This window comes from Acyrthosiphon pisum, chromosome A1, assembly GCF_005508785.2.
Source record: "Acyrthosiphon pisum isolate AL4f chromosome A1, pea_aphid_22Mar2018_4r6ur, whole genome shotgun sequence".
Classification (NCBI taxonomy): Eukaryota; Metazoa; Arthropoda; class Insecta; order Hemiptera; family Aphididae; genus Acyrthosiphon; species Acyrthosiphon pisum.
Window position 1 is genome coordinate 158,316,504 of NC_042494.1, and position 12,480 is coordinate 158,328,983.

At 26.2% G+C, this 12,480-nt stretch overlaps 2 protein-coding genes across 8 annotated transcripts; one reads left to right on the forward strand and one right to left on the reverse strand.

Moving 5' to 3' along the window:
- The first annotated feature begins 1,752 nt into the window (after positions 1-1,752).
- On the forward strand, positions 1,753-9,054 carry LOC100165570 (spermine oxidase). 2 transcript variants are annotated; one of them, XM_001948542.5, is made up of 9 exons: positions 1,753-2,104; positions 3,755-3,908; positions 5,280-5,544; positions 5,612-5,816; positions 6,300-6,530; positions 6,592-6,720; positions 8,228-8,433; positions 8,569-8,692; positions 8,772-9,054. In XM_001948542.5, the coding sequence occupies exons 2-9, from the start codon at positions 3,755-3,757 to the stop codon at positions 8,883-8,885; spliced, it is 1,428 nt and encodes a 475-aa protein (XP_001948577.2). In that variant the 5' UTR covers positions 1,753-2,104; the 3' UTR covers positions 8,886-9,054. The 2 variants fall into 2 exon arrangements, with proteins under 2 accessions (XP_001948577.2, XP_008187914.1); XM_008189692.3 differs by lacking the exon at positions 1,753-2,104 and having other exon boundaries at positions 3,620-3,908.
- LOC100163506 (uncharacterized protein DDB_G0290803) lies at positions 8,964-11,694 on the reverse strand. Of its 6 annotated transcripts, none has more exons than XM_008189688.3 (9): positions 11,566-11,693; positions 11,253-11,354; positions 10,807-10,854; positions 10,479-10,724; positions 10,293-10,409; positions 10,161-10,226; positions 9,971-10,090; positions 9,843-9,905; positions 8,964-9,774 (listed from the first exon to the last, which is right to left on the reverse strand). In XM_008189688.3, exons 1-9 carry the CDS (start codon positions 11,632-11,634, stop codon positions 9,154-9,156), a joined length of 1,452 nt encoding a protein of 483 aa, XP_008187910.1. In that variant the 5' UTR covers positions 11,635-11,693; the 3' UTR covers positions 8,964-9,153. The 6 variants fall into 6 exon arrangements, with proteins under 6 accessions (XP_008187910.1, XP_029344538.1, XP_029344539.1 ...); XM_029488678.1 differs by having other exon boundaries at positions 9,843-9,920; XM_029488679.1 differs by lacking the exon at positions 10,807-10,854 and having other exon boundaries at positions 9,843-9,920.
- Positions 11,695-12,480: the final 786 nt, after the last annotated feature.

Consider the following 12,480-nt stretch of genomic DNA (forward strand, 5'->3'; position numbering starts at 1 on the left):
TTTTTATCTCATAAATTATAGGTATAAATTAATAAAGTTTGGCTATATATTAAAATATGTAGTGTTAAAATTATGTACATATTATCTTAGAGAGGCCTTAAGATGGCTCAGATAGTGGTCTAAGCCCCCTCTAGCCCTCCCTTTTCATGTCCATGTAATTATGAATTATTATTTATTAATTTTAACACTCTGAAAGAATTATGTATGATAATTTAGTGAATTACCCATAGGTAACTCTTACATTTTTCATATATTTTTTTGGAATAAGTAGGAAATTTAAAAATGACAATATTTAATAATATTAATGACTGTATTTGATAAAAATAAATTATTTAAATACATGCATACAAATAATTTAGATCAAAAAAGTAATTATACAATGAAATTTTTTTAATTTTATTCCTTAAATCATAATATATTTTCAATTTTCTATGGCTTTGGTGTACTAAAGTGTTCGTTTTTCTGCCTCTTTAGGACATACAGCGCTCCCGGTGGTGACGACTGTCTGTGGTAAAATTTTCAATCAAGTTTTCAAACAAGTGCGACACCTTATCAATACACCTTGCATAGGGCATAGGGCACGATAGTACACATCGAGATAGATAAACAATCTTAGATCATATACTATATGCTTAGATCATATACAATGTATATGATCTAAGACTATATGATACTATAGTATATCTTTATTTATCTATCTCGATGATAGTACATGATAGTACCATCCATAGAACTATGAACCAGCGCTTAGAGCAAGGTGAATACCAGAATACACCTTGGTAGTTGCCTTTGAGAGAGAGGTCAGGGGTTAGGTTAATCAGGGGTAAAGAGTAAAAGAGAAAAGAGAACTTGGGGGAAATACAGTATTAGTTTCATAGTTTCTTTCTTTCTCTTATATGACTCCCGTGCATTGATGGCAGGGTGGAGTGGAATGGGCTATCCGTTAGTTTATAGGTCTATGGTACCATCTTAATAAATCGTGCCATTGATACACATGGATCAATGGTCCATGGTGGTGGCATAGATATTAAAGAATGGATAGGCCCATAGACATGTAATACATAAAAAAAATTTCCCTAGAGTTATTACTTATTACTCAATGAAAATTTCTTGCTATACCGGTATACACCGATTTGGTATACTGGTATAAACTAAAAGATACCGGTGTAATTATTTTGTGTATCGGAATAAATGAACGAATTTCTTGATACTATATATAAACCACGATGTTTTACCTACATCGTGCTATAAACTATAGTAATATATTCTATTGTATGTCTATGGATAGATTTGCCTGTAGCCCACCAAGTTTTTAAACGTACCCAATGTATTTCGGAACCCGATACAATATACCCAAAATAGTTTTTCTAACAAAATATTTAACCTAAAGTATTTTTGATAATTACCTATATATTTTCTAATGAACAATATTTATTCTAAAATTTTTTTCAGTAATTGGGTACCTATTTTATCTAATTAATTACGGTTTATACAAAAAACTTTTCCGGTTGATTACTTTGATTTTAATATATTTTCGAATGTAATACTTTTCTGATAATTTACGTTAAATATTTAATATTGTTTCATTCAATAATTCCCATGACAATAATTGTATTACTTAATATTTTCTAAACAAACATTTTTCTCTTAAACCATTTTTGTGACTAAACCATTTTCTAACTTTGTATTCTATCATGGTCGCCACAGTATTGTTATCACCATTAGTACTTATCAGTTTTCAGATAACGAATTTAAACTTTGGTACATTGGTGAAATCATTTTTTCTGTATTTATTATTTACTACTTCTACAATTCTATGTTAACACTTTAAAGTTTAAACTTAAAAAATTAAACTTAAATAATAGGGAACTGCGTTTAGTGATTAATATGAATTTCGGATTTGTAATTTTTTTCATATAGTTATATATTGTAAAATAAAAGCCAACAAAAAAATAATAAATAAATAATAATACTACTTTTTTACATGTTTTCTTAATTTTTTTCATTATTAATTGATACTATAGCAAATCGTAACAACTCAATATAATAACATTGTTAACGATATATATATATTAAATTAATAGGCTATTGAAATAAGTAGAAGGTAGGTCATATTTTTTTTTATTAATTTTAGGAAGTGGTTGGGAAGCTCCTAGTTTTTTGTAAAACGCTAACGCTACAGCTACTCCCCGCAAAAAAGTAGCTTCTATCACTATAACTACTTTTATTTAAATGCAGTGCGCTGCTTCTAAGTTCTAATGCTGTTGTTTAAATTTAGAGCGCTACATTTTTTTAATGTTCTAATTGAAAATTGATAGTTTATAGTTTGTACAGATTTAACATTTGGTCACTAGACGGGTTTTAACTACGCATGTTAATCGTGGATTAAACCCGAATAATTAATATACTCATAACTAGTATATTTATATAACTATTATATTTATATACTCATAACTCATCATTTTTATAAAATAAATAAATAAATATAATAGTTATCATACTATTTTAACTATAACTAAATAAGTATTGAAGGTAGCGATAAAATAATGGGTAATTTTCGCTACACTACTTACTAACGCTCTAAAGTATATTGCTACATTAGGTGTATTGTATCGACACTATAGTTAATGCTCTACTCCCGACCACTAGTTTTAGGTACTGTCTTACTTAGTACCTAAAACAAACAAAATGTTGTCATTTTTGGCCAATCTATTTTAAATAACTATGAAAGTATTTGTATAATTGTATATAAGTAAATATGGTCATATGGAAATAAATATCATTAGGCTTATATTATTTTTTTTAGCTATTAATACTTATTATTGTTATGTATTATGTTGACAAAGGTTATTACATTTCACTAACGTTCAATATTCACATTATCTTAATAAGTAATAACTATATTATTTAATAAATAATGTGATTTTGCATTTGTGGTTGTTCAAAGTTTTTCTTGTTACAAATATGTAGAATTTTTATAGTTTTATTATTTTTTCTAAAACTACTAAAACCAACCCATCCAACTATATATACTTATATGAAAATAAATATATATAATATTTTCTAATAACTAATCTAATAGATTTTAGAAATAATAATATGTTCATAAAAGTGTAGCTTGATTTAAAGGTTCTTCAAGCTAAGGCTAAGATGGGTATGGGAAGATATATACCAAGGATTTATCCTATGTAATTGTCATACCTTGCCCTTACTTGATAGTCTTACCTGATCACAAATAAAAATGTTAAATTATCTAAATGTTATAATTAAATATGAATAGGGAATTTTTTAATAATTATCAATGAATTAATTTTTAATACTAATCTGATATTATATGCATATATTTTGTAAAATGTTAAAAAGCAACAATATCATTGATGTACCTAGCACAAATATCATTATTAATATTATAATTTGAATGAAGGGCATGGTTAAACCATTTATATAAAATAAATACTTGTACCTAGTGGCTAGTTGTTATAAATGCATGTTGTATGAATTATAAAATAATTGTAACAGAGGTTGTTTTTTTAATAATATGAACATCCTGTATATAAATCGAGTGTTCTTAAATTATTCAATAATCAATTGTTAGATTATATCTGTGATATTTCATTGTATTACCATGATGGGTGTGGCTATCATTCAACATTTACTCTTACAATATTACATTTTATTCTTCTACACTTTTAGTTATTTTATATCATTTATAAGATATTGAAAAAATATATATATATTTTTCTGTATGCATAAGATGGCTCAATCTTACAACACAGTCATCATAATTGGAGCAGGTGTATCAGGAATTGCAGCTGCAACTAAACTACTAAAGAATAACTTCAACAATTTTATCATATTGGAAGCAGAAAACCGTATTGGTGGTCGCATTCAAACTTTACCCTTTGGTGGTAATTATGATTTATTTAATTAAATTTAAAATTAAGGAAGTTATCAATTGATTTTATTGATTTAATACAATTTTAGGTATATGAGTTTCAATAATCGTATTTTATTATTTTGAATACAATTCTTTAATAATTACACTACATAGTAAATTGTATGTTGGCTATTATAGTCATATCTCAAATAGTAAAGCTAAAGATTATTATATTTTTATAACTAAACATTTCAATATTAACATTTATTTAATATTCAACTCGTAAAAATTAAACAATGTATTAAATACTTAGAATCAGTGCTGTTCACAGACATTTACTTGTAGACCCCCCAGATTAAAATATTAAATATAATTGTGTTGTAATAATAATAATTTATAAGCTATTGTAGTTATTAATATTGTAAATTCCATATTGACATATTATCCAACTATACCTTATAACTAATTAACAGTAGTAAAGTAATTATTATAAATGTATAGTTAATAACTTAATAGTTAAATTGAGTATACATTTAACACATTCTTTTGAAGCATTATAGAATATTTATTAATACATATGGAGAGCTTAAATTTTATTAAAACTATATGTAATATAAAATTCACACTTACCATTGATGCTACAAAGATAAGATAATAATTAATCACAACACAAATATGTAATCAAAGAATAAAGTGAATTCAGTGAACATTGTACTTTTATGAATTAAACATAATTTATTTTAAACTTTATTCTGTTCAAAGTTAAAATTAAATTTAACCTATGTCAAAACTAATAATTGATTATGCAAACATAAAACAAAAGTTATATATAGTATCAAAATTTGGCGGGGTGAAATTTTTTTAATTTAAAAGTAACAAATCATTCATTGAAAAAAAAAAATATTCAGTTTAAAAAATTTGGTCATGATTTTTAAAAAGCTGGTGCTATTTTTATTTCCATTAATATGTTAATAGAACAAAATTCTTTGTTTACGATTGTTAATACTCTTTGATGCTTTAATTCACCATATAATCTCATTTACCCAAGATATCCAGTCATATTATCCTAGATTCTCTGTTTGACAATCCTTGCTTTATAATTTAATTTTGTTACAAACAATGTCTAGATTAATTGTTGAGAAAAATTGTTTAACCAAAAAAATTAAAATATATAAAGAACCAACCAAACATAACCATACAATTATGATTAATGAAAGCTATAAAATATAATAATATCTGATCACATTAACAGATACAGTACAACCAAAAATCATCAGTATATTATACAAGTTATAATATACATTTTTGGTTACAATTTTACAAATTAAATAAATTATTTTGATGATAAATAATTACTTTTTAATTCTATATGATATGAGTATTTTTTCTTGTACTTTTCTAGATGGGCACATTGAACTAGGAGCACAATGGATTCATGGAGAAGAAGGGAATGTAGTATTCCAAATGGCTTCTGCTCAAAATTTAGTATCTGATAAAAGAGAAACAATACAGCAGTTTATTAATTCTACATTTGTTACATCATCAGGTAGCGAAATAAAATCTAACCATCTTCGTGATTACTTAAAAGTAGCTTATTCTGTATTCGATGATAGTCCAAAGGATGATTTAGAACGATTCATGTCGTTAGGAGAGCTTTTTCAAAAACGGTAATTATATTTATTTTATAAATATTGTTTTGATATAAACATAGAAATATTTTTGTATCTTTTATAGAGTTGAAAATGTCTTGGTTGACACAGAAGAACTACCCCTGAAGCAATTTATTAATTGGTGCCAACATTATCAAAATTCTTATAATGGAAGCGATAGTTGGTTTGAAGCATCTGCAATTAATATAGACACATATAAATCTTGTCCTGGCTATCCTGCAATTAGTTGGAAATCAAAAGGATATTCAACTGTAATAGATTTAATGCAGGTATGTAAATTTTACCCTCCTAAAAATTGTTTGAAAATATTTTTTTTTAGTATCTTAACATAGTAATAGTTACGTTTTATATTAGTATAACCTTTTAATGTATTTTTTTGAAGAAAAAATTGGGACAAATAGTTTAAAACATTTAATTTCTGTATTTTAAATAATTTTTTCAGCATTCAAGAATTTTATTATTTTCTTAGGAGAAGTTTCTGTTATATAATAATAACTATACTCCTTTTCAAAAGAGAATATACCGGTCGGCGACCAATTTATGTCTGGCATTCCCCACCAATTTCCTATTGTTAGTGTGATCACGTAGTTCTCGACGCACCAATCGAATCATTTGACGTGCGCGTATATTCTCTTTTGAAAATGAGTATAGGTATCAAAATTGTAAGTGACTAATTGTGTCATTTAAAAAAATATAATTTATTTAGTTCTATAAACATTAATTTTGTTAATGATTTCTTTCTAATATTTTAGGAAAAGTTTAATGACGAAGTAGAAGACCTACATATTAAAGATAAAGTAATATTTGGGAAAGAAGTTGTAAAAATATATTGGTCTGGTGATCAAGCAGAAGTATTATGCGCTGATAATAGCCGTTTTAAAGCACAATGTATTTTAACTACAATGAGTCTTGGCGTTTTAAAAAATGTGTGTAATGAATTATTTGAACCTGAACTTCCTGAATATAAATTAAAAGCTATACAGGTAATGAAAAACCTTATTTTATTTCTTATTGTGTGTACTTATACATATTAAATGTTTTTAGAATTTAGGTATTGGAACTGTTGATAAATTATTTTTGAAATTTCCATATTCATGGTGGTCAGAAAATACCACGGGGTTTAGCTTTTTATGGTCCGATGATGATCGTGAAAAATTCATTAAAGAAAATAAAGTATGTAATTATTATGAAAGTATAAACCTTTTTTGTTCACTTTATTTCTAACTTTTTATTTATTTATTTTTTGATATTATTAAAACATTAATAAATAATAATATTATTTTATTTATTTAATTAAATTAAAAATACCCAAGGGCATAGAGTGCATACTATGTAGAGTAAATTAAGTAACAAAATCGTAGATATAAAAATGCAAATTAATATAATGTAATACAAATGATATTAAGAATTAAAGATTATTATTTATTAGTATCTTTTTATTAGATATTTATAGGGATCACTTAAATAAATTAAGATACAGAGAATTATCTCTGTACACTATTATACAGAGAAAAAAGAGATAAAAGGGGTTTCACACGTAGTGTATGCCCACCCAAGATTGATTGTATTAAATTATAATTTTTAATCAAATGTTTGTGGCAATTAAATCAACTTTATAAACATTGCAAAAATTTGCCCAGTGGATGGGTTGGTATTAGTTTTTTGTAGTGTACTAAGGCTAAGCTACTCCTCCCACAAAAAGTAGCTTCCTGGCATTATTTTTTTTTTAAATTTCTAACGCTACTGTTTAAATGTAGCGCGGTACTTTTTTGCTATATTTTTTTTTAAATTTTCTTATTGAAAATTGGTAACATGTAGTTAGTATTGAATTGACATTTGGTCACTGGATGGGATTTTACTTTGTGTAATCATAGATTAAACCCGAAAAATTTACTTATAAATAAATAAAAAAGTTATCGTAATATTTTACTTGTTACCAAATAGATTGTAGGTAGGTAGCTACAAAATAAATGCTACATTTCACTATAATAACTGTAAATTTCTAGAGTGTTTTGCTACATTAGGTGTATTGTAGCAATGCTACTTTATTTGTAGCGATTAATGTGGTACTGTTGTGTCGTTACAATTAACGCACTACTCCCAACCACTGCATTTGCTACATGTGAAACCACCTCAAATGTAATATTAAATTTATATTAATGGACACAGCGGTCATAAGTTTAAATTATAATCAAACCTTAATATTAATATATTTTAGTTCCGGTATCATTGCAATTAATATGCATTTATAATGGTTAATATTTAACAGCTGTAACTTAGGCAACTGTATTCCATTTGAAAATAATTTTTATTTTCAACATCTTTAAAGTTTATTTTATTAAAATGATCCAGTGATCTTAGTAATATTTACAATGGTATGGTTGTATATAGTATATAGTATTTACAATACACGATAAAATATTTATATAAACATGTATGATGTACCTTACATTTACAATATGCCTTATTTTTAAAACTTTAAAATATGTAGTTGATGTAATTAAAAAAAATTTTACTCTTATAATAATTATTAAATAGAAGCTGGGTACAAAATTTGAAACATTACTTGTTTGTTTTTATAACTTTCTTCCCATAAATGTATTACTATTGTTTTTGATATGATATTATTCTATACATTTCAAACAATTATTGATATTTTTATAAATATTTTTTAATACAGAGACGTGGTTGGGATTATCTGTGTGATGTATTTGGTTTTTATATTTGTGATAACTGTCCAGATACACTCCTTGGATGGATAGTTGGTCCTGCTGCAAGAAACATGGAACGGAAATCTTTAGATGAGATAAAAATTGGATTAATGTATTTATTGAATAAATTTTTGGGAGACACATACACTATACCATTTCCAGATTTAGTAACTAGGTAAAAATATATTATATTAAATAATAATGAAACATGATATTTCATCTGTAACTACTTTTTAATTAATATTTTTCTTTTTGCATGTTACTTTTGTAATATAATTGTACTTAATATTCAATTCTGAAAATATTTAAGATCTCAATGGGGTTCCAATAGCCACTTCTATGGTTCATATTCTTTTCATTCTATGAACACCGATAAAGAAGGAAAAGCCAACAGTGAATTAGCAAAACCTTTAATTAATTCCGATGGAAAAAATGTATGTGATCCATAAAATATTATTGTTTTAAAATAGTTAATGTGTATTTAAAAAAAATATTATTCATTATTTTTTTTAGATTTTGTTGTTTGGTGGTGAAGCAACACATAGTTCTTACTTTTCGACTGTACACGGAGCAATTGAAACTGGTTGGCGTGAAGCAGATAGGATATTGGAACAATTTATAGAATAAATATTAAAGTAACATAAATTTAACAATCTTTGTTATACTTCTTACATCACAAAAAAATCTATTTTTAACTGTATTGTATTGATTAACTTTTATTTATTAGTTATTATATAACTTTTACATGTATGTTGGTTATAATAAATTTTATATTTATTAAATAATTTAAAATTAATTGATGTTGATTATTTTCTCATTGTTGTCTTAATTTGTTACTTATCCCCTTTTTAACTGAATATTTTAATATTAACATGATAATATTGTGACTGTTTACCTAACTTGAGACCTGTTCTATTCGGTAATTTATTTTGTTTATGATCCAATTAAATGTTGAGCTTGCATAGTCATGTAACATATATAATATTTTCTTCAGAGCTTCATACCCATTGATAATTCGTTCTTTATTTTCTAACACATATTGATTTTTAAAACGGTATTCTGAATTTTCTTCTTGTTTATCAGTAAATATCTGTGTATTATCGTATGGGTTTGATTCAAATTCATTTGTGTTGATTAATTGATCTTTGGTATTATCATTTTTTCTGTCTAAAGTTTCAGAAATTTCAGTTGGATTATTGTTAATATTAAAAGACTTTGGCTCCCACCCATCATCATTTTGGAATAATGAATGGTCTTCATCGGTATTGAGGGAATATTCAGATTCGCTGTAATTGTTTTCTGTCAATTCATCTTCCGACAATTGTGGTACAGTTGGATTATTCATGGGGACGGGTAGATTTACTTGAACTCCATTAATTGTTGTGTAATCTGTTGGAGTATTATGATCTGAATCTTCTGAATATTCTTCAACATTGTGACCATCTTCATTTTCTTCTGAGACTTCTTCATAATCATCTCCTTCAAGTGTTTCAAATCCTTGATGATTGTCATTTTCCTTTTAAGATATATTTATATATAACTTTCATGGTCTATTAAAAATAAAGTGCTCTGTCTAAGACTTACTTGATTCACATATTCTGGTACTTTGGGCCTAGAAGTTGAATAACTTAGCACAGGTTGACTTGTCTGGAATTTATTAGACTATCATTAATTTTCATTGAATGTGTTAGTTTAATTTTATATGTACTTGCCACAGTTTTACTATTTCCCAAAGGTTCTTCATAATCTTCATCATCTATTTCTTCTTCTACTTCTTCTTCTTCATAATCATCTCCTTCAAGTGTTTCGAATCCTTGGTGATTGTCACTTTCCTTTTTAAGATATATTTATTAATAACTTTGACATTCAGAAAAAAAAAAAATTATTTTGACTAAAACTTACCTGTTTCACACTTTCTGGTGTTATGGGTTTAGTAGAAATTGAAGTACTTAGCTTAGGTTGACTTGTCTGAAATTTATTAGAACTATTATTAGATTTCATTGAAAGTGTTTGTTTACTTTTATATGTACTTACCACAGTTTTACTATTTTCCAAAAGTTCTTCTTGATCTTCATCTTCTATTTCTTCTTCTACTTCTTCTTCATCATCATCTCCTTCAAGTGTTTCAAATCCTTGTTGATTACCATTTTTCTTTTAAGGTATATTTATTAGGAACTTTGACATTCAGAAAAAAATAAAATTACTCTGACTAAAACTTACCTGTTTCACACTTTCTGGTGTTATGGGTTTAGTAGAAGTTGAAGAACTTAGCTTAGATTGACTTGTCTGGAATTTGTTTGAACTATTATTAACTTTTGTGGAGATTGTTGGTTTACTTTGAGTTGGAATTTTCACAGTTTTACTATTTTCCAAATGTTCTTCATCTCCTCCTCCTTCTTCTTCTTCTTCTTCTTCATAATAATCATCTTCTTCAACTGAGTCAAATCCTTGATGATCGTCATTTTCCTATTTACATATATTTATTAACTAACTAATAAGACATTCTAATAAGAATACAATTATTCTGTCTAAAAATGTCATTAATTACATTTGTTGGTTCTGTAGTTGGAGCAGAAGCTCTTGATGGTGGAAGTAGCTGGTGATTTTGCATTATATAAATAATAATCAAATATTATAATACTATATTTAAAATAAAACAGTTTTATCTAAAACTTACTTTTATACTTGGTAGAAATAAATGGGCTGGAGGAGCTGGAGGTGATGGTGGGGCAGGACCATTATAAAGAACTGTAGGATTTACTTTGAAATTCCCAAGGATGACAGAAAGATTAAATATAAATATTTAAAAAAAAGTTGAATTAGGTATAATTATCATTGTTAGTTAGGTACCTACCTATTATTTATTAACAACATTTGAACTATTTAAAACTATAATTGTATACAGATATACAAATAAATTTAGTTATTCATACATACAAAGTAGAATAATATAAAATTATTTATGTTGTTCATAAAATTTAAAAACACACTTACATGACTTTTAATAGGTTGGCTGATAACTAAAGTGGCTGGAGTATTTTTCCCATTCAAAGATGTAGATTTAACTGGTTTAAGGGTGGCCGCTGATAAATTATCCTAAACAAAGTATTATAGATGATTAATCAACAATACCTAATAGTTGAAAAAATGAATATGAAATGTATTAGAAGGAATTGAGCTAATAAATATAATAAGAAATAGAGCTTAAAAGAAATAATTATAAATAGGTAACTATTTTGTTAGAAAAAATCATTGATTAAAATTTGAGAATTTAGATAGAAATAATAAAATATATTTATAAACTTGCCAAAAAATATGCTAGAAGCACAATCACTAAAATTTTGGAATTCATTTTCGTGGTTTTTAAAACGTTCATTTACGACTTGCTTTTTATAGATGTTATCCAGTAATTTATTGGCAATTTGTTGGTACTGTTAAAAAATCGTAACACACATTTGGCCATATTTTTTTTTGTTATTTTTCATTTATGAGGTATAGGTATATTTTAGACAAAACATGAACATTTAAAAAAACAATAAATAATAATGCATAAAAGCAGAATAATTATTCACCCACCTACATTATTTAAACATAAACACGTTAAATGAACACATTTTATTCTTTTAAAGAATACATTTATATTTTAGATAGCAGGTGTAGGTATCTAAAAAAAAAGTTGGAAAGTGAGTACTGTTCTGCTGTAGGTACCTACAGTAGGTATCGAGTGGGTCAATTGGTCAATTTAAAATACCATATATTGATTTGAATTCTGAGCTATGACCAAGCCCGGATTAAGGGGGGGGGGGCATGGCCCCCGGGCCTCGAAAGTTGGAATTTATTTAGGGGCCTCTAATTTGTCCATTACTTTTTTCGTTATAGGCTATGTAACACTAAATAAATCACCCAAAAAAAGAAAAAAAGCTTGTAAATTATAATTTATAAGTTAAGTGATACATTAATACATTATTCATTATTTATTGCTACGTGCCTATATACCTAATATGTTTTAAATGAGGCCCTTGTACGAAAAAAAAATATAAATAATATACAATGTGTTCCAGGGTGAAGTGACCGGCCAACGTCATATGAAAGTATAGGTACCAAAAATGATGAAGAAATACCCTTTAAAGATTGAATCTTCAAAACTTTTCAACATTTTGACGTAATTTATTTTTATTTTAAAGCTATTTAATTGTCCTATCGCAATTAAAACAGAAATGTG